The 26058-nt window shown below is 41.0% G+C and overlaps 1 protein-coding gene across 1 annotated transcript; it reads left to right on the forward strand.

The window, feature by feature from the left end:
* The first annotated feature begins 1421 nt into the window (after positions 1–1421).
* On the forward strand, positions 1422–25472 carry LOC137049944 (NLR family CARD domain-containing protein 3-like). The gene is made up of 10 exons (XM_067428688.1): positions 1422–1479; positions 1555–1692; positions 3613–3660; positions 3937–5725; positions 5837–6010; positions 11877–12044; positions 12159–12329; positions 20803–20976; positions 22798–22844; positions 24946–25472. Exons 1-10 carry the CDS (start codon positions 1422–1424, stop codon positions 25470–25472), a joined length of 3294 nt encoding a protein of 1097 aa, XP_067284789.1.
* Positions 25473–26058: the final 586 nt, after the last annotated feature.

A 26058-nucleotide genomic window follows, 5' to 3' on the forward strand; every position in this document is an offset into this window, starting at 1 on the left:
ACGTTACACAGTAAAGTAGATTTTGCGATCAATGTGAGCCGTCACTTTGAGTTTAAAAAACATATGCAGACAAAACTAAATTCAACCGCGGCTCCTGATGATACATTGAGGTCTTAAGAAGCTAACATATTTGTCTTTGCAAGAAACTGAACATTATTTACACAATTTTGACCTCTGAGCTACAGCTTTGGCAATTGGTCCTGAGTGCGTTCACAACAGTCTGGAGAATGAGCTTCCTGTCATGTCTGACGTACGTCCGAGTGCAACCGGATCACACGCATACTGACGCTGTTTATTTACTTCACACATGTTCACGAGCAGTACAAATGTCATCACAATGGCTGATGATTTCGATGTAATGCTAGACAACAAGGAATATTTTGCCCAACTATACTTGTTTGACCCAGAATACTCTGATCAAAGAATGAGAGAATAGTGTATTCTTTGGCATTCAGGGATGTAACGCTATATCATTAATTGATATATCACGATATAAAAATTATATTGATGTAAACAATATGATTCGCGATATAGAGTTGATTTATCCAAGGCTCATCTTGCTGTATTTATAAGGCATAATTCACCAAAAAATGTAAATTCTGTCATCATGTACTCACACTCATATAATTTCCTTTAAAGGATTAGTTCACCTCAAAATGAGAGACGTAGGCTCTTATCTAGCGAAACGATCTTTCATTTTCTAAAAATAATAAACTTAAATTGTATATACTTTAACCACAATTGATCTTCTTGTGCTGGTCTGCAACGAGGCATTACGTAACGTATGTTGTAAAGGTCACGCCGAACATGCATTAATAGTGCATTAATAGCGGAAGAGGTAGGACTGCATTGAGTAATGCGTGAGGGTAAAAAAAATAAGTTTCCAGAGTTTCAGTAACATTACTACATTAAACTACTATATATAATGTTCAATATAATGTTTAAGGGTGCAACATGGGAATATTTGTGGGTGCTGATAATAATACAATAATAATATTATTATTTTAATTTTTAAAACTTCATTTTGGCTAAAAATATTGTGATACAGTGAGTTCAGTATCGTGATTTATATCATTGCACGCCTAGCATTCACACTAAATGTGCAAGCATGATGTGTGGAGCTGAAAGTGTTATGCTTTATCAGAGCTGTCACATTTGGCATTGCTCGAGAATATCAGGTGAGAGCGTTTCTGTAGAAAGCGTCATGTTTGATGAGAACAACAAAAGGAAAGGTTGTGCATGAGAGTTCAAGAGACCCTTTGATAAAGCACATAAAATATTACATCTATACGGACACATTTAATAGCTTGCCATATACTTTATAATTTTATTTACTTGTTTATTTTCAAATAGTGCCTCATTTATTTGTATAAGTATAAACCTTTTTCTTCATGTCCAACAGCGGGAGTCTGTGAAGGACGATGGCATCTGTTGGTCAGAATCGTGACACTGTAGATGAGCTGGAAGAAGACAAGAAAGGTAATGAAGGAAAGAATATCAGTAATGTTAAAGCTGTCCTTTAGGAAATGTAATTAATCTCTGTCTCTGTTCCAGTGGAGATGAGCAGCAGCGCTCAAACTGGAGTCTGTGTTGATCTGAAGGCTCAGACGGGAGCGACTGTAAATTCTCCTGTATTCGCTGGAAACACCATCACTGGCCCAGTGACCTTCAACATTAACCCTGCAGGAAACGGTACTGTCACTATAGCTGGGCTTCAGTGGTGTTATCTAACAAAATAACAATCTTCCTTTACAGCACTTGGGGAGTGTTTTGGGGAGAATCTGTACTTTACTTGAGTTTTTATAATTCTATTTTTTATATTCAACTTGTTAGAGGTTAACAGCTTATGACCCAGGACCAGTAGTGAAGAAATGAAGATCAAGAGTCAGGAGTGTAATTAATTAAAATAAAAATGTACTTAAGAATAGTGTGCAATTTCAAAAGCAGAAGCCAGCTTCAAGGAGTTCGAAGCCCACGCTCCCTCTCTCATCATCTCGTTGCCTCACCCTATCGTACATACAATTGCCCCAACAGTTATACTGTTTTCAAGGTCTTATCCACGTCATTCTGATTGGCTCAGATAAAATGCAACGTAAGCAACTTTCCAAACAGAGAGATAGGAGCACATATCGCCAAACTAGGTAGACAAGTCATCGCCCCATAACCAGTTTTGCATCACTTGTGACTTCATATGCCACCAAACAGCATCTCTGTCTGGCATCGTCCACAGAAATGTCCATCTCCAACATAAGGCATGTATAGGTATAACACACACACACACACACACACACACACACACACACACACACAAATACACTATAATACACTGTTATACACTACAGTTCATGTTTTTGCCATAATTCTGTTCTGTTTTTCACCTCTGTCCAGCTGTTCCCATTTAGTGTCCTTGTTTGCTATGTGTATTTATACTTCCAGTTTTGTTCAGTCCTCATCAGTTATTGCTTGTGGGAACGTGGTCGTGAGCTTGTAATTTTGATTAAAGACTTTGCCTCCATCACCGTCATCCGCTTTCTAAGCCACCCAACCTGAGCCAAATTTGTTAACCCAGATGCTGTATCAGCTCTTTCCCAGCCAAACACGGAAATTTCTGTTATTTGTGAGAATTTTCCGGGTTTCCGTGTTTTCACTGTCGGACGCGAGGGGGCACTATTGCGCATCTTTTGAATGAGAGTACTGAATCTCCTGATCAAAACACAGGCGAGTAAAGCCTAGTTCGCACTGCCCGATTTTTGTCCCGATTTTGAGGACAAACACAATGATTTATTTCTCGTCCACCCACGATTGTATTACATGGCCCGCACCCGCATTATTGGTCGATATAAGCATGAACCACGCGCTCACATACACACGCACACACACACACACACACACACACACACACACACGTACGCCCAGATCAAGAAAGAATTTCTGCCGTCGGCGTACATTTTGGTCTGGTACAGCCCCGGGACTAGTACTATTACATATTAAAAAGATGTTTTACTCACATAAGTTTGTTGCACTATTCCTATCGGATATAGAAGCCGAACTAGAAGCACAACATTGTGTCTGCAAATCCAGCACTTGAGACTTGTTTACAAATGGTTCCACAGTGAAATGAAGTGAACACACAAACATTCTTCTCCACGTGAACTGGAAAGGAACTTCATTAAAAATAAATGAAGTATCACACATTCCTAATATTATGATTTGAAGGAAGCATATGCAGCGACGGTGGCTAGTGATCGACCGAACAGCTCCATGAGTCGGTTAGCAGGGCTACTGAATTACACGTTCTGTAGAGTTGTGTTTCATAGCGCTATGACGTAAGAATGAAGCTTCTGATCATTTTCTGGGCCTGGTGTCTATAAAAGCTTTTCTTTGACTAAAAAGGAAGTTTTCAGCTCTGAAACTTACAGGATTATCTTATACTATCATGACCTTTTATATATCAAAAGCTCAAGGGATAGTTGATTTCTCAATTCATCACCCCTTTAAAATGGGTGCCATATATGGAAAGTGTTCAAAAGGCACACTATGAGGTTTTGCGAGAAAGAAACCTTATTATTGAGTCAAAATACTGAGCTGTATTTTTTTTGTCTCTCCTCACAGAGCCACAAAAAATCTCAGAGAGAGGAGGGAAACTCACAGAAGAGCAAGGTACAGTCTTAACAGTGTCGACCAACACCAATAGACATGAGCACCAGGTTTTGTTCTGTTAGGCACTGGTTAGTGTTGGTCTGTTTATTTACACCGACTGAACATGTTCATTAACATTAGAACAGAGATTAACTGTATCACCAGAACTAACCAGGCAGCACCACTGCCATTTTCAACAGCCACATACTCTAGTCAACCACCGCATGTGACTGGCAATGAGTAAAGTAAACTTACATCTAAGATGTTTTATTTACTCATACCAATCTTTTATAACAGAGGATTTCATTCTGATAAAATTCTTGGAAACTCAGAAAAACAACATGAAGAAGAAAGCAGAACGTATTTTTGAGTGCAAGAAAGAAAATGAAGTGTATCTCAAGGCTGTTTACACAGAACTGTTCATCACAGAGGGAGATATGAAAGATGTCAATCAGGAACATGAGATTCTGAAGATTGATGATGCTTTCAAGAACAAACCAACACAGAGCAAACCAATCAAATGCAATGATATATTTACATTATTAAGAAGAAAAAATGAGGAAAAGATTGCGCTGACCAAAGGAGTCGCTGGCATTGGAAAAACTGTCTCTGTGCACAAATTCATACTGGACTGGGCCGAAGGAACAGCCAATCAGGATATAGACTGTGTGTTCCTGCTTCCATTCCGAGAGATTAACTTGATGACAGATGAAGATTTCAGTCTCCACGAGCTTCTGCTGGAATTTTATCCTCAAATGAAGAACCTAGAAAAATCTAATTTATATAAAAAATGTAAGGTAGCATTTATATTTGATGGTCTTGATGAGAGTCGCCTACCTTTGAATTTTAAAAGCAGATCATTGAACAATGCTGAGAAAAGATCATCTGTAGATGTGCTGTTCACAAGTCTGGTCAAAGGGAAGCTTCTTCCATCAGCTCTCGTCTGGGTGACCTCACGACCAGCAGCAGCCAATCAGATCCCTCCTCAGTATGTGGGTTTGTTTACAGAGGTGCGAGGATTTGCTGACCAACAGAAGGAGGAGTATTTCAGAAAGACAATCACAGATGAGAAGCAGGCCTCCAGAATCATCTCACACATTAAGACGACTCGTAGTCTCTACATCATGTGCCACATTCCCGTGTTCTGCTGGATCACGGCCACAGTACTTCAGAATATTCTCAAGGATATCAAGAACACTACAGAGAACGTCAGCACAACACTCACTGAAATGTACATCCACTTCCTGCTGATACAGATGGACGTGAAGAACCAGAAGTACGATGAACAAGAAGAAACAGAATGTGCAAAAAACTTGCATTCAAACAGAGAAATTATATTGAAGTTAGCCAAGCTAGCATTTGAACAGCTAAAGAAGGAAAACATTGTGTTCTATAAGGAAGATCTGGAAGTGTGTGGTATTGAAGTGAAGAAAGACGCTGAGTTCACAGGAATGATTGCTGAGATCTTTAAGAAGGAATATGGACTTCATGCAACAAAGGTCTTCTGCTTTGTGCATCTGAGTGCTCAAGAGTTCCTCGCTGCAGTGCATGTGTTCCTCTGCTACCTGAACAAGAACATGCAGGAGCTTCAGTTTTTCTTTGATGAGCCCAAAGAAGATATCGTATTACATGAGCTACTGCAAGAGGCTGTTAATAAAGCCATGCAAAGTAAGAGAGGACATCTGGACCTGTTCCTGCGGTTTCTGATGGGAATTTCTCTGGAATCCAGTCAAAACCTGCTCAAAGGCCTCTTTCCACACAATGACGACACCACAGAGAGCATCACAAAAACAACTGAATACATTAAACAAGAACTACACAGGGACATCTCAAATGAAGCTTCAGTCAACCTATTCTACTGCTTACTTGAGCTCCAGGATCATTCATTATATGAGGAAATCCAGAGATACATCAGTTCAGATGCACATCCAGGAAGAAAACTCTCATCTTCAATGTGTTCAGTGCTGACCTATGTACTGCTGATGTCAGAGAAGGTGCTGGATGAGTTTAACCCAAAGATGTTCACATTATCACAAGCCGGCTACACAAAACTCCTTCCAGCTGTGAGATGCTGCAGAAAAGCCTTGTGAGTAATGTCACTGATTGCCGTTTAATCAAAGGTTTAATTCTACATCGTTAAAAAACTGAATTTCAAAATACCAACTGAAATATCTGGGTAAATGTTCTGTTTTGGCAGATTTGATGACTGTAGTCTTGATGAGACATGCTCTGAAACTGTATCTTCAGCTCTACAATCATCAGACTCTCATCTGAGAGAACTGGACCTGAGTAGCAATCACCTGAAAGATTCAGGAGTAAAGCTGCTTTCTGATGGACTGAAGAGTTCACACTGTCAGCTGAACATACTGAGGTTTGATTTTTACTCATTTACTATTACAACACATTATACTCTCCTAACACACTCCGTCATATCTATTGCGGTCTCAAAACTCTGGCCAGTTGATAATACCTAGAAAATCAAAATCAACTGTAAGTGGTTGATCCTTTTCCTATTTAACACCTAAACTCTAGAACAGTTGTTCATCTGCCAGAGGAGAACTGGCACCCCAACTGAGTCTGACTTCCTGAAGGAGTTTTGGTTCCTTGCCACCTTGGCCTTTAGCTTTTGGCTTGCTCAGCTGGGGACACTTACATTTCAATTATATTACTGACCTGCCCGGATTGTCACTATATGACAATTGAAATTAGCTGGATGACATCACTGATTTCGCCAAAGCTGCTGTACTACAGAATCAAATTGTGTTGCATTATTATCCTGTTTAATACTGGGAAGCTGCTTTAAAACAATCTGCATTGTAAAAATCGCTATGTAAATTAAGGTGACTTGACTTGACTTCCAAATCCACAGTACTCATCTGTCTGCTGCTTTTGAGACAGTTAATCACCAGATCCTCCTGTTAACTCTCATGAAAGCATCATGGGCATCAAAAAGAACTGCTCTCCTGTAGTTCAAGTCTTACCTCTCAGGTAGGTCCTACAGGGTGTCATGCACTGGCTACCTATAGCCGCTCGAATCAAATTCAAGGCATCCATGCTCGCCTAGAAAGCAACCACAGGCTTTGTACCAATACACCATGCCAGGCACAAAATTACTCTCACAGACCTTTTCCTGGACCTTTCGACCTGCTTATCTCAATTCAAGCAGCCGAGTCTCTAGCCATTTTCCAAAAACATCTAAAGACACTAGGGGTGTAACGGATCGCAGTTGATCCGTGATCCATACTGATTTCGTCCCACGGTTCGGCACACACGTGACACATGGATTTATTGTGTTTAATCTTAATTGTTTTGCAATTTCAGAGTAAAATACATTTTCTGCCGATATTGTAATTTTTCACTGTAATTTATAACAGGGCATGTTAATCAGTCAACAATGGCTAGCGGATGAGCAGAAGAACTTGAAAAGCCTCCCACATCATTCAAATTGCATGTATGGGAGCATTTTGGCTTCCCCGTAAAATATGATGATGACTGAAGAAGGGTGGAGGAAAAAACTGTAACAGTATGTAGGCACTGTGACTATGAAACAGATTACAGCTTTCGCGCTGAATGCGGTTTCGGTCCTTCAGTTAGTTCCAGGAGCGGTGTGTATAAAGCAGGTCAGCGATCGTTTCCACACTGAGTCAGATTTTTGCTGTGCTGTACGCACTGAATTGAAGTGACAGCGAATTATCCGCATTAAAACATTTATCGATGTGAAAATCTAGTAATTCAACCACATATGCATAACATGTAAAAAGTCAAAGTTTCAAAGTCAACACATGGATTTTTGCCTCTGGTAAAGCAAGGAAAATGGCATTTAGGTAAATGAGAAATAATAGAGAGCACTTGTTCTTTACTTGCAGGATGATTTCTTGTAAAAATTTTTTTATTTTTTTTAAAAATTAGAGACGGCTGTTTTTGTCTGTTGTAAATTCAAAATTTAAAATGTTTGTTATTTTAACATAATCTATAGCCTATATGCAGACGGGAGTATGTGTGATATATGTGTCAGAGGTCTACTGTCATGATCCTGGTTTCTCTCTCCTTCCCTTTCTTCCCCGTTTGTTAGCCTTGTTAGCCTTGTTAGCCCATTTGGTGGCAAATTGCTTTTTTCCATTAAAAGACATTGTTATCTGCCCTCGGCTTTGGGTCCTCTCTCTCCCTTTTGAAATCTACCCTCTCCCCTGAGAATGTTGACATCCTAATCTTTTTTGGGGGAAAATTGTCATTATAAGCTCAGGCCCATTTTCACATCACAGGTTGTTTTTTTATAAATAATATAAATATTGTTTTTTACATACCATAAGTATATGTTATTTTTGTTAACACCAAAAGTTCCTTGTTAACCTATAAACCAGGTTGTTAACACAAAGTTTTCATTTAATAGCAAATTAAAATGGTCTCCACCTTTTTTTCTGATCTGAAAAATTATTTGATCCATAATGTGATCTAAAAGACACACTTTTTCAGCAGAACCTGACTAATTAATACTAGCACTTAACTGTTCTTTTCGTTTTTAGTGTATACGTGATTTACTATGTGTACTGCGCTAAATTAACTGAGACTTACAGCACTTGCATGCTGTTGCCCCTTGTTTGGCTTCTATTGCTTTCCTAATTTGTTAGTAGCTTTGGATAAAAGCATTTTCTAAATTATTAAATTTAATTTTAAAGCTGCAGTCCATAACTTTTTGCACTCTAGTGGTTAATATCCAGGCCGGGGTCTTAGGATCATGTGAGAGTCATCCGGCCCGAACTCCAGGCATGCTTCGTCAACCGAAAATGCCTGCAGGTCTCCTACCCTCTTGATGGAGGCCAAGGCGGTCAGCGCTGTCTTCATAGACAAGAACTTAACATCTACTGACCACAACGGCTCGAATGGGTGCACTTAGAACTACTGAGAGGTCCCAAGAGGGTACGAGAGGAGCACGAGGAGGATGTAGTCTCCTCACACCCCTCAGGAACCTGATGACCAGGTAATGCTTACTTACCGGTTTACCGTCCAAGAGGTCATGATAGGCGGCAATTGCAGCCACATTAACCTTCAGGGTGGAAGGAGACAGCCTTCAATCCAACCCTTCTTGGAGAAATGACAGCATCGACCCGATCGGGCATTTCCAGGGGTCTACTTGGCGAGAAGAACACCAACTGATGAAGAGGTTCCACTTCATTGCATAGGCCTGTCTCGTAGACTCGGCCCTAGCGGAAGTGATGGTAGCCACCACCGGAGGTGGTAGGGTACTCAAACCTGCCACGTCCCATCCAGGAGCCACACGTGGAGGTACCAAAAATCGAGACGCGGGTGCCACAGGGTGCCACGTCTCTGAGAGAGGAAACATGTCCATTGCACATGGCACCCCAACCCGTAGTGGAAGTGTAACCCAGATGATCTAGGTAACCATTAAATGAGTTGAGACATATGTTAAAAGATGGAAAAATAAAGGAAAGAGAAAAAGAGAGAAAAAACGAGTGCTTTAGAAGGAAATATGTCTTGTCCAATCATTGATTGCGCTGCAGTGACAGGCACTCCAACGAGCCAATGGTAGCAGCGCATTCACACTGTGGCCGGGACACTGCCGCTGTCAGGGTAGACAGAGAGGAGGAGGGAGCGAACGAGTCAGACAGAGCACCTGCACGCTGAGTGATCACCAAAAACTTTGAGAAGATTCTGAAAAAAGTTACTGTAAAAGTTACTTGAATGCAATGAACGGACTCTGATTTCGGGAAAATGTGATAACTTGGAGGAGCTGTCACGAGTGAGAAGAGGACAAAGGAAGATATACGGAGCATCAAAGCACCGCAAACTTCCTTGATAGATTAAAATTATTGCCTTGGTGAGTTACATTTCAAATATTGACTTGACATTTTGCAACAACAAAAAACTGTTGTGCATTCGGCAGCAGTTAATTTGTGATTTTAGCGTTTATATAGGCTGCTTATGCATAATGTGCCAGCTGAGTGCTAATTTGCACGTGGGGTAAAGCTAGTGACATGTAAAGATGCAAACGAGTCAATGAAGAGTGACAAATGTGTATAAATGTGAAGATATCGAGTTAATGTGTTGTTGAAAATGTATACATGATACTTGTTTTATTGAAAGTGTTTGAATGGAATATTAATCATTGTTCTGCCTTGTGTTTATACAAGGCTGGGTTTTTTTTCTTCTGGAGAAAATTGTCATCACCTGGACACGTGTGACGCATTTGAGTGTGTATGAAAAGGCGAGCCACCCACGGATTCGATTTATCTGTCTGAAATTTGCTCTTGAACTCATCGAAACTGGTAGGAAAGTCCTTTTCCTTTTTGTTTTGGACAAAACGGGACATGAATACACTAAGACTCTCTTTTTTCCCATCTATTTTTCCTTTGAATGGAGAGACATTGACTCTGAACTGAACGATTCTAAAGAATCAAGACCCTTTTGATACAAGCCAGCTGATTCTTGAACTGACTAACTGAATCAATTCAGCGAATTTTTGAATGTTTGACTCATCTGGCTGGAAAAGTGACATTTTCAAGGGAAATACTGACTTATTGAGTTGGGAAAGTTGAAATACGAACCCATACCTTGTATGCTGATTCAAATTGACTGCTCAAATTATTTCTGAGTCATTGAATGTGTAACGTTTTGTTTTGAAAATATTGTTTATCATTTTTTTACATTTTATTGGGTTATAAACAGACCGAGGCTTTTGAGTTTATCAAAAAAAAAGAGTTTATTTTATAATTTCCATTGTACAAAGAGCTGTTTCTCAGTTGAATTGATCTGGTTGAGTCCAATTACCTAAAATTCAAAAAATAAGAGTTATTACAAGCATTGTCATACATTGTATGTTGTTGATGGACAGTATTTGAGATTTGTACACTACAAGCAAACTGTGAATTAAGAAATCCTTCAATGAAAACAAGACTTCAACGAGTAAACAAGACTTTTGCCTTCCACCTACCTGCTGTGTTGTCTCCCTCTCTCCAGTAGTCGCATCTTTTCTTCTGATCAATTGGCCCATATTGAACCATATGCAAGTGTGATACGTCAGACCATACACACACGCTACAGAAGCATCTGTTGACACAACAACATGCCTGGAAACTCGTTCTAAGGGAACACCTGCCCATAGAAAGCTGAGGTTTGACCACTGGGTGAGTGTCTTTCTGCAGGCCCGAGTCATTGGGACCCGGAGCGTGCCAGACTACCATGCCCATCTCGGGACTCGATCGCGAAGCCAGTGCTGAAGTGGTCTCATATGAAGTAATCTGAGCTGCGTCACCGCGGCTGCAGATGCCATATGCCCCAGGAGCCTCTGAAACAGTTTCAATGGAACCGCACTCTTGCTCTCTATCTGACGGAGGCAAGTCAGCAGTGACTGCTCACACACGGCCCGTAGGCACAAATGACAGTGAGAAACCTATCCCCGACTCGAAGGCGCAGGGAAGCAACCCTCTCGCTCACCGGGGTGAACTCCAACACATGGCGACTGAGCTGGGGGGCTATAAGCAAACCCACTCCAGCCCGCCGCCTCTCACCATGGGCAACTCCAGAGTGGTAGAGAGTCAAGCCTCTCTCGAGAAGTGTGGTTCCAGAGCCTAAGCTGTGCGTGGAGGTGAGACCGACTATTTCTAGTCGGTATCTCTCGACCTCCCGCACAAGCTCAGGCTCCTTCCCCGCCAACGAAGTGACATTCCACGTCCCTAGAGCCAGTTTCCGTGTCCAGAGATCGGGTCGTCGGGGGCCTCGCCTTCGACTGTCGCCCGATCCACTATGCACCGGCCCCTTATGATCCCTCCTGCAGGTGGTGAGCCCACAGGAGGGTGGCCCCACGTCGCTCTTTCGGGCTGAGCCCGGCCGGGCCCCATGGGGGAAGGCCCGGCCACCAGGCGCTCGCATACGAGCCCCAACCCCGGGCCTGGCTCCAGGGTGGGGCCCCGGCTGCGCCATGCCGGGCGACGTCTCGGCCCTTGTTTTTAATTTTTTCATAATGGGCTTGTGAACTTTTACCATGAATGCATTTATAAGCAGCTGAAAAAAGCACAAATGTAAGAGGATGTCAAAACTTATAGACGGACCCAAAACTGTGCAGACGAGAGTTAAATTAATATAAACAATGATGTAACTTCTGGATAATAATTTCATGAAATTTCAGTGCTTAACTGGATTAATGAGTTTGGATTAATCAGTCTAAATGTGATCTCAATCTACTGTAGATGTGTAATCACTTTGTTCTGTTCTCTACACAGGCTATGTGGATGTAATCTCACTGCTCAGTCCTGTGAAAGTTTGTCTTCAGCTCTCCAATCAACAAACTGTGTCCTGAAAGAACTGGACTTGAGTAACAATGACCTGCAGGATTCTGGAGTGAAGCTGATCTCTGATGGACTGAAGAGCTGTAAACTGGAAATACTGAGGTTTGAGTTTCAAAGGCTTTCAATGTTTTTTTGTTTTTTGCTTTTTTTAAAGTAATTAATAAAAACCACATTGCTGAATTCATTCAGTATGCAATTACTGTTTTTCCTGTTCAGAGTTTCCATATGTAATCTCACTGCTCAGTCTTGTGAGACTTTGTCATCAGTTTTACAATCCTCAAACTCTGTCCTGAGAGTACTGGACCTGAGTAACAATGACCTGCAGGATTCTGGAGTGAAGCTTCTTTCTGATGGACTGAAGAGAAATCGTAAACTGGAGATACTGAGGTAAATATTTTTCCTTAAAGCTGCAGTCCATAACTTTTTGCACTCTAGTGGTTAATAAACAACTGCATGCATTTTGCGGAAGAACATTGCAGCCGGAGCTACTTCTCTCTGTTTATGTCTATGGCGGATCATGCTGGTACTGTGCTTCTCCGCAGCGGTACCTGGCCTGAAATAGTCCCAATATAAATACTTATTATAAGTGTACCATAATGATTCAGGGTAAGAAAAAAAACATGGTTTGGCAAACGGATTCATGTTGTACATTGTCATGATATCATTTTTGTAAATCTTGAACACAAAAAAAGTTACGGACAGCAGCTTTAAAGAAAAAAAAAAACAATGCTGCCACAATATAATTTTTCTCAATTTATTTCACTCATTTCTCCAAACTCAGGACACTCTTCTCCAAACAGTTAACACAGTGATCCAAGCTATTTGTATTTGTGCTAAATAGATTGTAAGTTTTCATTAATTTCATACAATTTACAAATAATGTGAATCAGTTTCTCATAAAACTATGCAAAAAACTATCATTAAGAATACAATTTCATAACTTTTGACACAAAGTGTTTTCATAATAGTTCATACAACCAACCAAAACTTTAATATATCAGGAAAAACAATTACAGCCCTTCAACTATAAAAGGGACATTATACAAAGAGCAAGAACAGATTTATAACATGAGAGAATGGGAAAGGAAAGAAGTGTAATTGTAGAAGTAGTGTAGAGGGTAAATAAACGCGCGTAATGGGAAAGCTGCCTATGAATTAGCTGCCAGATCTCAATCACAGAAAATAACACTGTATTTGATACACAGCTATCCAGACTAAATCTAATGGAAAACAAAGTCTTCATTGAAACTATTCAAGTCAAGTTATACTTCTCTAGATGTATTCATTTATTTTAAATGTTTTTTGTATTGTTGTAGTTTTTGCACTGTATTTATTGTATTATATGCACTTTGGGTGCTAGAAAGATAAACTATACTATTGTTATTATTATTACTCTTCTGAGTTTTTGCATGGATCTTTGTTGACTGTCTCTCTGTGTCTTGTATTGAGCTCTCTTCTTTTTTTCGTTTTCATTCTCTTTTTTTAAATTTCTTGCAAAACCCTGTTTCTGCAAACACTCAGAATTTGCATCCCTACATTGTCTGTAAAGTTGCTACTTCTCAGCTGCACTCGGTTTGATCATACTTGACTAACATGGAATTAGATTTGAGTCTTAATAAACTAATACAAATAGGAATTTATCTTTTATGAAATGACTGAGATTAATTAAAAATGCTACTTCAGGTTTCTATCATCATCATCTCATGGTCCATGGTCCATTTACAGACACAGACATAACAAGCAACATACATTAAAGAAAAGAGACTTTTAAATAATAAATAATAATAATAAATAAATAAATAAATAAATAAAAAATACAACACAAAATTACCACTTATACCAATAATTCCACAGCAATGATTGGTATCGTATGGCACTAAACCCCGGATTAACTAACTACATAACAATGCTGTTCTGGGAGTCATTCAGACGACAAATGAATTTGTAGATGAACCTCCTCAACAACGCCTGAAAGGTACTGACCCCTGAATTACAAAACAGGTCACTTGCACTAGAGCCCCTGGGTTTATTGAGCAATAGCCTCATACAATCATTTTAAGCAACCTTAAGCTTCTGCATACTTGCCTTTTTAAACTTAAGTTTAAAGTATTTAAACTTTGTCCATAAAGATGCAGTGTACATAGAAGTGCAATTTGCTTTAAACGGGCTAATTTTGACATCATCCATGCACATGTGGAATTTTCTTACCAGCAAGTTCACTTGGGCATATAATATGCGACGCTGCCTGTATAAATCCTCATCATCAGACATCTGATCAGTAATGTAATGACCCAGATATTTAATTTTATTACAGACACTCAACAATTGTCCAGACAGATAAAAGTCTGGTAAACAAAGATCTTTGTCCTCTTTTTTCCTACATACATTGTTGTGCCAGTTCATACCTAAAAAGAACTAGCTCAAAGTTCAGTTCACACAGATGATAATGAACTAGTTCATGTTCATAGTTCTTTTTTTTTAAAATGAACTAAGTTTACATATCTAAAAATGAACTAGTTCACGCTCATTTGTTAAATTCTTTTTAAGATAGGCCACTATCTTACTCAATAGAACCACTTTACCATTCATTACCAGCTGCAAATCACTGCCACTCCAAAACGAATCAAAATTATTGTACCAATAAACAAGAGACAATTATTATAGCCAGGAGAAAAAGAATATTTACCCCTTAAATAATGTGTAATATAGATATGAGAAATTGGAAAAACAAGGTGCAGTCAAGGTATACTGTATGTTCAGTGAAACTTTTATTTAGCCAGCATGAACCAAATTACAGGACTTAAAAATAAGGTATATTCAGGTTCATGGGGAAAAGATCAGTCTACTGACAAAAATCCAGCATATTCTGAACGGCAGTAACTATGTAAACCAGACCAAAGTAGTCATGTACTGTAATGTCAAATTAGCTTGGGCTTACCCTGCTCAATGTGCAATACTCAACCAACACATTTTCACACCTTCAAAAGGAAGTAAACAGTGAGTAAACGATGAAAATGACATTTACATTCATTTATAATAAAACAATCTTCCTGATTGTATTCTTCTAAAGAAAATGAACAGCTAGCAGCTGAACAACTTAACTTAAGATGACCTTACCCTGCTCAATGTGAAATACTGGACCAACACATTCTAGCATCCTCAAAAGACAGTAAACAGTGAGTAAACAATGACAATGCCATTTACATTCATTAAAAAAAAATTCTAACTCTTCCTGACTTATATTTGTCCAAATTAATTGAATAGCTCTGGAAACCAAAAATTATACAGCATATAGCTCTAATAAACAAACATAGCATTCAATTTCAGATGCTGGATTTATCTGTACAGAAAGGAGTCATAGGCTTCAAAGTGCAATAGTCAAGCAGCATAACTTACTGAACGTAAACTGTAGTGATTCGATAGGAAAGGAAGGAAGAGGACACGGGGGTCGACGAGACTGCTGACGACTTTTATTATTCAACTCAAAACACAGCGTGCACACTTCAGCGTGTGACTTTTCATAAACACTCAGGAACAGTTTCACTTCTGGGTTGCGGCCTTTCCGGCTTCCGGGTTAACTCACTTCCCGCTTGTCCCGCGGCTCTCTCTCCCGCTGCAGACCTCGCTGAACCACGCCCCCCCTGCCACATACCCCCACCGCCCGACTCAGGCCGGGGAGCTGTCCGGCCTGCAGCCAAAACCCAACGGCCCGCCACACAGAGCTGCCCTAACCTGGGTGAAGGCCTGCTGAGACGGCTCTGTCCACTGGACCGTATCTGGTACCCCCTTTCTAGTCAGGTCAGTCAAAGGGCTGGTGAGGTCCAAATAATTAAGAATGAACCGCCTATAATATCCCGCCAGCCCCAAGAACTGCCTCACCTCCTTTTTGGTCTTGGGACGCGGGCAGGTCGCAATCGCGGCAGTCTTATCAATTTGGGGACGCACCTGCCCATGGCCCAAGTGGAAGCCCAGATACCTTACTTCCACCCGCCCAATCGCACACTTCTTCGGGTTGGCAGTGAACCCTGCTCCCCTCAGCGACCTCAGGACCGCCCTCACATGCTGCATATGCCGCTGCCAATCATTACTAAATATCACTATATCGTCTAGGTAGGCAGCAGCATATGTCGCATGGGGCCGCAGAATCCTGTCCATGAGTCACTGAAAGGTAGCGGGAGCCCCGAACAAGCCGAACGGAAGGGTAACAAATTGGTGTAATCCAAACGGCGTTGTGAAAGCAGTCTTTTCTTTGGATAATGGAGACAAGGGGATCTGCCAATAGCCCTTTGTTAAGTCCAATGTCGAGTAAAAGCGAGCCGTGCCCAGCCGATCAAGCAACTCGTCAACCCGCGGCATTTGATACGCGTCGAACTTCGACACAGCGTTCACCTTGCGATAATCCACGCAAAACCCATTTCTCGCCCAGTTACTGCTGGATTCCTCTATTACCCCCATGTCGAGCATAGCCCCCAATTCTTCCTGAACCACTTTTTTCTTGTGCTCAGGCAAGCGATACGGCCGGCTGTGAACCACCACGCCCGGCTCGGTCTCGATATGGTGCTGAATCAGGTTAGTACGACCTGGTAGGGGCGAGAACACATCTGCAAACTTGGCCTGCAGTTTCGACAAATCAGTGAGTTAGGCAGATCTCCCCCAGGGGCCAGCGCGAGGGATTGGTAAATGGTAAATGGACTGCATTTATATAGCGCTTTACATTTTTGCCTCACATTCACCCATTCATACACCGACGGCGATGTCAGCCATGTAAGGCGCCATCCAGCTCGTCGGGAGCAGCTGGGGTTAGGTGTCTTGCTCATGGACACTTCGACACTTGGTCAGGTGGAACCGGGGATTGAACCACCAACCTTTCGGTTTGTAGACAACCTACATGAACCACTGAGCCACTGCCGCCCCCAGTGGGATTGGGGTTTGATGTTCGCCTCTGGCCCGAGATCATCCTCCCCCCTGATCACCGTTGCCAACATCACTGATTCGACCTCATTCCACTTTTTAAGGAGGTTGAGGTGATAAATTTGACGGGCTCCGCTCCTGTCGGACCGTATTACCTCATAATCGAGATCTCCGACTTGTCGTGCGACCTCAAACGGTCCCTGCTACTTAGCCACCAATTTTGAGCTCGACGTTGGGAGTAATACAAGTACCTTCTCTCCCGGTGCGAATTTGCGCAGCCTAGTTCCCTTGTTATAAAGCTGGCTCTGGCGGTCCTGGGCTTGCAACAAACTCTCCCTTGATAGCCGCCCCAATGTGTGGAGTTTTGTTCGCAAGTCCAGCACATATTGAATTTCGTTTTTGGCCAGGCCGTCCGTTTGTGGGTGGTAGACGCTAGTTCGAATCGACTTAACAACAATCCATATAGCCCGCGTAGTGTACGTGACAAACGCCGTGCCTTGATCAGTGAGGATTTATTTCGGAACCCCCACCCGGGAGATAAGTCGAAACAGTGCATCCGCAACACTTTTCGCGGAAATGTTGCGGAGGGCCACTGCCTCCGGGTATCGTGTTGCATAGTCCACTATGACCAACGCAAAACGCTGCCCACGCGCTGATCGTTCTAATGGCCCGATGAGGTCCATCCCAATTCTTTCGAAGGGGACCTGCATTAACGGAAGAGGGCGAAAAGGCGCTTTTGGGGCGGCCAGGGGGTTCACCAACTGACATTCCGGACACGACGCGCACCATCTGTGCACATTGTCATTAATGCCTGGCCAAAAGAACCGGCTCATGAGACGATTTAGTGTTGCCACCTGTCCCAAATGGCCAGCCATAGGATTAGAATGAGCCGCCCGGAAAAGCATTTCCCGGCGGCTCTTTGGTACTAACAATCAGGTTGTATCTACTTTGGTCTAAGCGTCTTGGGTCACTCGATACAACCGATCTTTTACGATGGCAAAATACGGATAGGTGAGCGGGAGGGCAGGTTGGAGAGACTGGCCGTCGATGGAGCGGACCTGCCTAAACGCATGTTTTAATGTCTCATCCTGAGACTGCTCCAGAGGAAAGTCATCACGTTCCGAGAGAATTAGTCTCTCGATCGCGCTCGGTTCCATCTGAAGCCGCCTCCCGCGATCCTGACTCCATCTCCCCAAGCTGCACCCGAGCCTTATCTCCCCAAGAGGCATCCGCACATAACGACCCCAATAAAACCGCAAACGCGGGCCAATTTGTTCCCAGGATTATCGGATGCCGGAGGTGGGGACTAACCGCCACCTCTACACTATGTCTTTCCCCCCGGAATTGAATCATAATTGGGACAACCGGATATTCCACCACATCCCAGTGCACACACCGCACCTTAACCACGCAACTTGTATCCAATGCCCCCGGCTGAATCAGGCTTTGATGGATGGAGGTTTGGTTACATCCTGAATCCACCAAGGCCGGATACGTACCCCTCTTGATACTCACAGGTATTTGGTAATCGCTAGCCTGATCGGGGGTGACCTGGGGGACGTCCGGGACCTGGATCATCGTCCCAATCTCCATCACTGGACATCTGTCCACGAAATGATCGGGGTCCCCGCAACGCCAGCAGGCCAGCCCAGACCTACCCGCCGCTCCAGTGGCAGGGAGTGGATTGGAGAACGGGTGCGGAGAGAGCAGAGCCCCGGAAGCACTATCCCCCCCACCCCCCACCCCCTGCCCCCATAAGCAACCCCCCCCCCCCCCCCCCCCCCCAGGGCAGAGCCCTCGAATCCCCGAATTGGCCTTGGCCCATTCCACCCCGGCCTCTGGGGGGAACATGAGGAGGGACCTAGGAAGAGGGACAGGGCGAGAGGGTGCGACCCCCTTTAGGCACAATCGGCTTAAGAACGTGCAAAACGTTTTTTTATATATTTGTGTGATGTTCTGTGTTTCGATCGTAGCTTTTAAATGTTATGAGAGAACGGTTAATTTACGAATGTGTAGTGTAGCCTAGTTTTGATGACTTTATTAAAAGTGGTGGCTGTGTGCCGTGTGTAAAGTAAAATAAAAATAGTCTTAGCCTCCTGCTGACTAGTGTCCTGTCCTTCCCAACCCGTTTATACTGTTTATTTTTTTTCCGGTCTATGGTTTACACACACATAGATGATTCGACGATTGGTCGACCATAGAGAGATTCGAAAATTCTGATTCGAATGTGTAAATCCTTAGTCGGGGACACCCCTAGTTTGTTTACTATATACTATTTACCTGAACATTCAGTATTGTGCAACATAGCAGACAGAAGGTGAGGGACATTTTGTTTATGTAATCCCTACATAAACTTAACGTCATCCTTTTTTTTAAATTAACGTCAAAATTGATCGTTTTAGGAAAAAACTTCTGCCGCCCAAAGGGTTAACAACTGGATGTGCCAAAACTATCTTCAGTTAAACAAAAACAAAACTGAAATCACTACATTTGGAACCAAAGATGAAAATCTCAAAGTGAACGCATATTTTGAGGGTAAAGGCCTTGGAGTGATTTTGGAGTCAGGCCTGAGTTTAAGTTGTCATGTCAAAACAAATGCTTTGTTTCCAGGCAAGATTTAGAGAAACTCGTTCATGCTTTCAACACCAGTAGGGTGGACTATTGTTATCTTACATGTGTATTCTTTTTAAAATTGTTTTAGTTTACCTTTTTTCTTAGATTTGGTTATTGTTATTTTATATGTTCATTTGAGTTAAATATGATGAGTGAAAACTGGGTTTGATGAAAGTAGAAAGTTTGACTGTAATGGCCCACAATGCAGCCACTCATCAATGAGCGGTAATGTGTGACACTCACACTCACCCTCACACTCGCACTGCTTAGTTTGTTTGTAGGGTAGTATTTCTGTTATCTAACTTAATGATTTGGTATTTATCATTTCCAGTTGATAATAAAACTCAGACACTTAATTTCTCAGTTAGATATTTATTTGTGGTTGTAGTACATCATTTGCGGGTTGTACGGTACACACAGTAATATTGATTTCTCATTGAGCTGCTGTGAGTGTGTGTGTGGGGGGGGGGATAACTTTAGTGATCCTGAAACTGTTATTCACACTGTTATAACCTTGGAGATTTGACTACTATAACGCTTTATACAGTGGCTTACCTATTAAGGCTATATAATTGCCACCAAATGGTGCAAAACTCAGCCGCTCAAGCCCTAACATTTAACAAAAAATCTGCACACATCACTCCCATTCTCAACCAACTTCACTGGCTTCCTGTGGCCAGTCATATCCAGTTTAAACTGTTAGTTTTAGTCTATAATGTCAGTCATAGTCCTGCACCACAATATCTTGCTAATTAGTCCAACCATATGTTCCTGCCCGGATCCTCAGATCTAGCAATGCTGCTTGCCGTATCCAAGTTTAAATGCTATACTGGGGGAGGAAGGGCTTTTAGCATTATTAGCCCTAAATTATGGAATAAGCTGCCCCCAAATATCCGTAACGCACCTACTCTCCAGACTTTTAAAACCCAACTTAAAACATTCTTTGCTCAGTACATAATTATCTTTCTCTCACCTTCTTTGCCTTCAAGTGATCACACTTCTCTTTGATTATATACCTTTTGTTGTTGTTGTCTAACTGTAGTTATTTGTTGTACACCTGCTTGTTTATTTGCTAGAATGAACAGGCTGACTGTCTTCTGATTGTAATTGATTGTACTCTTTTACTCAGTTCTGAAGCGACCTTGGGTCCTTGAAAGTCGTTAAAAAATAAACATATTATTATTATTATTATTATTATTAAGTATATTTCTACTTTACTGGAGTAAAAATGTTTCTGTTGGCTTTTGTGACTGAAACTACAATAATAACAGCTTCTAGCTTAATGACTGTGTTAGTGATGTCTGATTGCCAAACTAATGCGTTAGAGTGTTTGTAGGTTTTCTGGCTGTATGGTGACAGAGGAAGGCTTTCGGTATGTGTCTTCAGCTCTAAATTCAAACCCATCACACCTGAGAGAGCTGGATCTGAGCTACAATCACCCTGGAGATTCAGGAGTAAAGATGCTCTCTGATACACTCAGGCATCCAAACTGCAGACTGGACAAACTCAAGTATGTTAAGCAGGAATAGTGTATAAGTGAATAAGTTCTACTATGTTGAACTGCACATCTGTAACTTATTGAAATCTAATAAACATGTATGCAGTGTATAAAAATATTAATAGAAGGGAAAAGTGCATAGCTGTTGTATAATACCGCTCCGAGACAGAAGGGATGGAGATCCAAATGCAGTATTTACAGGCAAGAAATGCTCATTAATGCAGTGTTACCAAAACAAGACTTTGCATCAATGACTGAGTGAACAAGGTATATATAGGCAGAGGTAATGAGGTCAGGAGACACAGGTGAAAACAGTGAGTGCTAATGAGTCCGGGCAAAGGATTATGGGTGATGTAGTCTATGATAGAGTGTCTGGTTTGAAGTGCCCCCTGGTGGTGATCACGGGCACTTACACTGGTGAATTGTGACAGCTGTAAAGAGCACAGGAAAATTCTCAGTATTAAATTAGCACTTGCTCAGTGTCTATATGAGTCCAATCTACAGTAAGTAAAAAGTAACACTACAACAGTTTTGAGGCTAATAAAATAATTAAATGATTAAGTGATTATTAAACATTAATGGTGAACTTCTGCTTTTTAATGTAGATTCAATATAGAATTGATGTTTTCCATTGCATCAAAACAAATTTGTTCTCCAATATCTTTTTGCTCATCAAAGGCTACGTTTAGACTCCCCCTGGTGGGCCAATGCACTGCAGAGTTTAGCTCCAACCCTAATCGAACACACCTGAACATGCTAATCAATACCTTCAGGATCATTAGAAAATCACAGGTGGGTGTGTTTGCTCAGGGTTGGAGTTAAACTCTGCAGCGCATTGGCCCTCCAGGGCAAGATTTGAATAGCCCTGATGTATGGTTTATGTGGAAATCCTATTCAGATACATATCCGGAAATCTGTTTCAGTCTGACTGCTCTGATTTGGTGTTTTTTATATAACTCTCATATCACAATAAATGATTACAAGGAAGAGGATGTTATAGGAAACATGCGTAAAGAAGCAACAGAAACCAGGTTGTATTGTTGCAAAGTGCCGGACGAGCAGAAAAGACAATATAACGGAAACATTATTTAGACGAGCAGAGATGAAACAGAGCCTGAATAAAGCCACTCATACCAACCTTCTAAGTTTTTGCCGCTGCCATAGAAGATAAAAGTAGTGCAGAGCGATGGCTACACATTGTCATGTTGTAAATTGTGAACATCGTGTATTGCAAAAAATTCTAATAATGTTGTTGTTTTTGGTGTATACCTACATCTATACATATATGGAGAATCCATCTAATTGTTTTTCTTACATTAAAATATATTGATTTCAGTTGGGTTAAATGACGATACTACACATTTTGAACTTGTTTTTAAGACCTCATATAGCTAAATAAATCAGCATATATATGTAATAATTAAACATCAAATTGAGTTATTATTTTATTTATATAATGAAAGAGTTTCAAACACATATACATCTTTAAAAGAAACCTTCTAAAGTATATAAATCTTAAGAGTAAACAACCAAATTTAGAAAATACATTCACAAATAGATTTAAAAAAAATTATAGGTTAACTCTAGGTTAACATGATTTTTAAATTATATTAAATAATTACAACAGATGCTTAGGAATTAAAAATAACTATAAGTGTTGAGAATAAAATTGTATAGCAAATATATTAATATGGTTTAGAATAAAAAGAAGCATACTGACGGCTAAAAAAAACTATTCCTGCCTACCAGATTCAGCACCTATCTGGAGTGGGAGATTGAGAGCCAGGGTCATGATTTTAATGTGTATTTACTGACACTATCTGTTTCTTATAGTGTCGATCATGGAGGAAAGTTCAGGATTACAGCAGGACTGCACAAATGTATGTATACACACACACACATTTATTTTTATACCAACTAGTAATGCATTACAGTAATCTAGTCTAGAGGTTGTAAATGCATGAATTAACTTTTCTGCATCAGAGACAGATAGCATGTTCCATAGTTCAGCGACGTTTCTGGTGGAAGAAGGCTGTTTTTGTGACATGAAATATGATTTTCAAAAGACAAGTCTTTAACTGTACAGGATGAAGTAACAGTACATTATTCTAAATGCAAATTATATTCTAAGAGATTCATTGTACAGGTTTTTGCTTCAATATGTAATACCTCAGTCTTTTCTTAAAGGTCCCATTCTTTGCGTGTTTTCGAAGCTTTGATTATGTTTACAGTGTGCAATATAACATTAGTTCATGTTTCGCGTGTAAAAATACACAGTATTTTTCACACAATTTACTTATCTGTACAGCGCTGTTTTCTCTGTCCTAAAAACGGTCTGATGATTTCCTTGTTCTATGAAGTCCCTCCTTCAGAAACACGTAACGAGTTCTGATTGGGCCAGTGTTGTGATTGGACAGCAGCTTAGCGCACTTTGCCCAGAAAGGTCCCGCCTCTTACCATAATGGGGAGATGCAAGCCATGAATGTGCGCTCTTTTCCATGTGGGAGAGCAGCGAGACCACGCCCCCTATTTTGCGTGTTCTTGGGGGCGGAGCTTTAGTCAACAAACGGTTCTAGTGACGTCATCACAGCAGGAAGTGCAGGGCTGTAGTCCAAACCTGCCGTTCGCTGTAGGCTTTGAAAGGGAACTTCTGTTAAATAAAATATCTCGCTTGGCATTGAACTTTGAGCTTTATAATTTTACAGGTATTATTTATGCTCCAACAGCAACATTTCACACTAACTAAAGTTTGAAAGATGCAATCGCGAAGAACGGGACCTTTAATTTAATAGAAGAGAAGTACAGGTCATCCAGTATTTTATATCTTTAACACACTCTGAGAGCTTTGATAATTTAGAGGATTCATCTATAAGATGAAATCTATAACTGAGTATCATTGGCATAACTGAGGTAACTAATTCTATGTTTTCTTATAATATTGCCAAGTGTCAATATCAATATATCAATTCCAAAATGATTTCAGTCATCCAAATTTTCCTCCCATGTTTTGAGTGGAAATTTAGATTTCTTCATCAAATATCAATCTTGCAAACTTAACTTAACAGACTTATTAATCTGCTTGATCAGGACAAATAATATTTCCTATGTATGTACAGTTTGTATTACTGAAATAGTAACAAGAAAAGCAAGCTTGATTTGTAGCTAAGATCTTACGTTATCATTGACTTCGATATCTATGAGCAAAATAATACGGATTCACTTCAGTGAAATTATTGGGTTTTAATAAAACAGCTAGAGTATACAACACTGATTCACACAAGGGTAGTAAAACAAACATGGCACAAACAGGGAAAAATCACACTTACCCCTCTAGACGCCACTGTTGAGTTTTCTTAACAAGATGCGGCACTGAATAAAATGGCTGATTTTGTCAAATGGGTGTCAAATTTTATTCAACCTCACCTTCACTAGATGGTAGACATGTCATACTTCATCCCCGAATAAAAAAAAACATCATGATTTTATACAAAATCTACAAGCAAGAGCCCAATGAATCAGTGCAAACAAAAGCGGAGCTGGTATGCGAGTGAGAATCAAAGCATTGTCAACGTCAGCGAGTATTTCCATTAGATTATTATTACAATTATTATTTCCTAATGGCATCAAAACACACACACGCACACACACACACACACACACACACACACACACACACACACACACACACACACACACACACACACACACACAGTTAAAATTAGTATCCTTTCTTATCTTTTTGGTAACCATGGTGATTTCTGTCAGAGCCTCAGTCATGACAAAAGCTGTTACAGAATTACGTTTCTTTATTACTGTTGGTTGCTTTGCAATAGATCTGAGAGTTGAGCGCCAAAAAAGGATACTAATCCTAAATAAAGTTAAGATTTGCTTCTGTAATACAGATTTGTGAAAATCCCTGAAATCTCTGAATCAAGACAGAAAGTTTCTGTAATGAATCCTGATGTGTTTTCTCCTTATCAGATTTTCATCACCTAACTCTGGATCTGAACACAGTGAATTATCTCCTCCATCTGTCTGAGAGGAACAGAGAGATTACTAACACTTACAGACTCCAGCAGTATCCTGATCATCCTGAGAGATTTGATTATCCTCAGGTGTTGTGTAGAGAGAGTGTGTGTGAACGCTGTTACTGGGAGATTGAGTGGTGTGGTGGTGTGGCTATATCACTGTCATATAAGAGCATCAGCAGGAGGGGATCGGGAGATGAATGTCGGTTTGGATGTAATGATCAGTCCTGGGGTTTATTCTGCTCTCCCAACAGTTACTCATTCAGACACAAAAACATAGAGTTTGATCTCAATGTAAAGCCCATCAGCAGTAGATATAATAGAGTAGGAGTGTATGTGGATCCCAGTGCAGGAACTCTGTCTTTCTACAGCATTTCTGACACAATAAGCCTCATCCACACAGTCCAGACCACATTCACTCACACACTCTATCCTGGGTTTTGGGTTTATCTTTCTGGATCATCAGTGAAACTGTGTTGATGAATCAGAATAGACTGATGATAGATTCTACCCAAAATTCTTTGAGCTGAATGATAAATCAGTGACTGTTACATGCTGGCTTGACTAGATAATGTCTCAGTTGCGTAACCCTCATTGCCTGAGGATGGAATGGAGAAGTTATATCAGTGACTGGCAAATGGGGGTTTCGTTTAGAAGCCTATCACCTTTGAGTTCTTAGAAAAAGAGCCAATGGCAATGAAATGCTATGTGTCTATGGAATTTGCATAGCGTAACTCTGCCCCACCTTCTGGTTATGTAAGGAAGTATGCTGGCAATATTGCATTGTGTTACCTGCTGAAGAGCTAAGACTGAACTCCCAGCCGTTCCAGCGGTACAGCGGATGTAGCAGAGGGACATAACTGGACAGAGCAGTGCCAGGGCTGGGTCTGTCTGTTCCAAGGGCAGCGCTTGCAGGTTCACCCCTGATCTCTGAAAGTTATCCAGGCCAGGTCACAGAATCACGTGAGAATTAGCCGGCAATTCTTCAATTTCCAGGCAAGCTTTTTCAACCGAAAAAGGTTGTAGGTTTCCTACCCTCTTGATGCAGGCCAAAGCGACCAGAAGT

Source organism: Pseudorasbora parva, chromosome 20 (genome assembly GCF_024679245.1).
Source record: "Pseudorasbora parva isolate DD20220531a chromosome 20, ASM2467924v1, whole genome shotgun sequence".
NCBI lineage: Eukaryota > Metazoa > Chordata > Actinopteri > Cypriniformes > Gobionidae > Pseudorasbora > Pseudorasbora parva.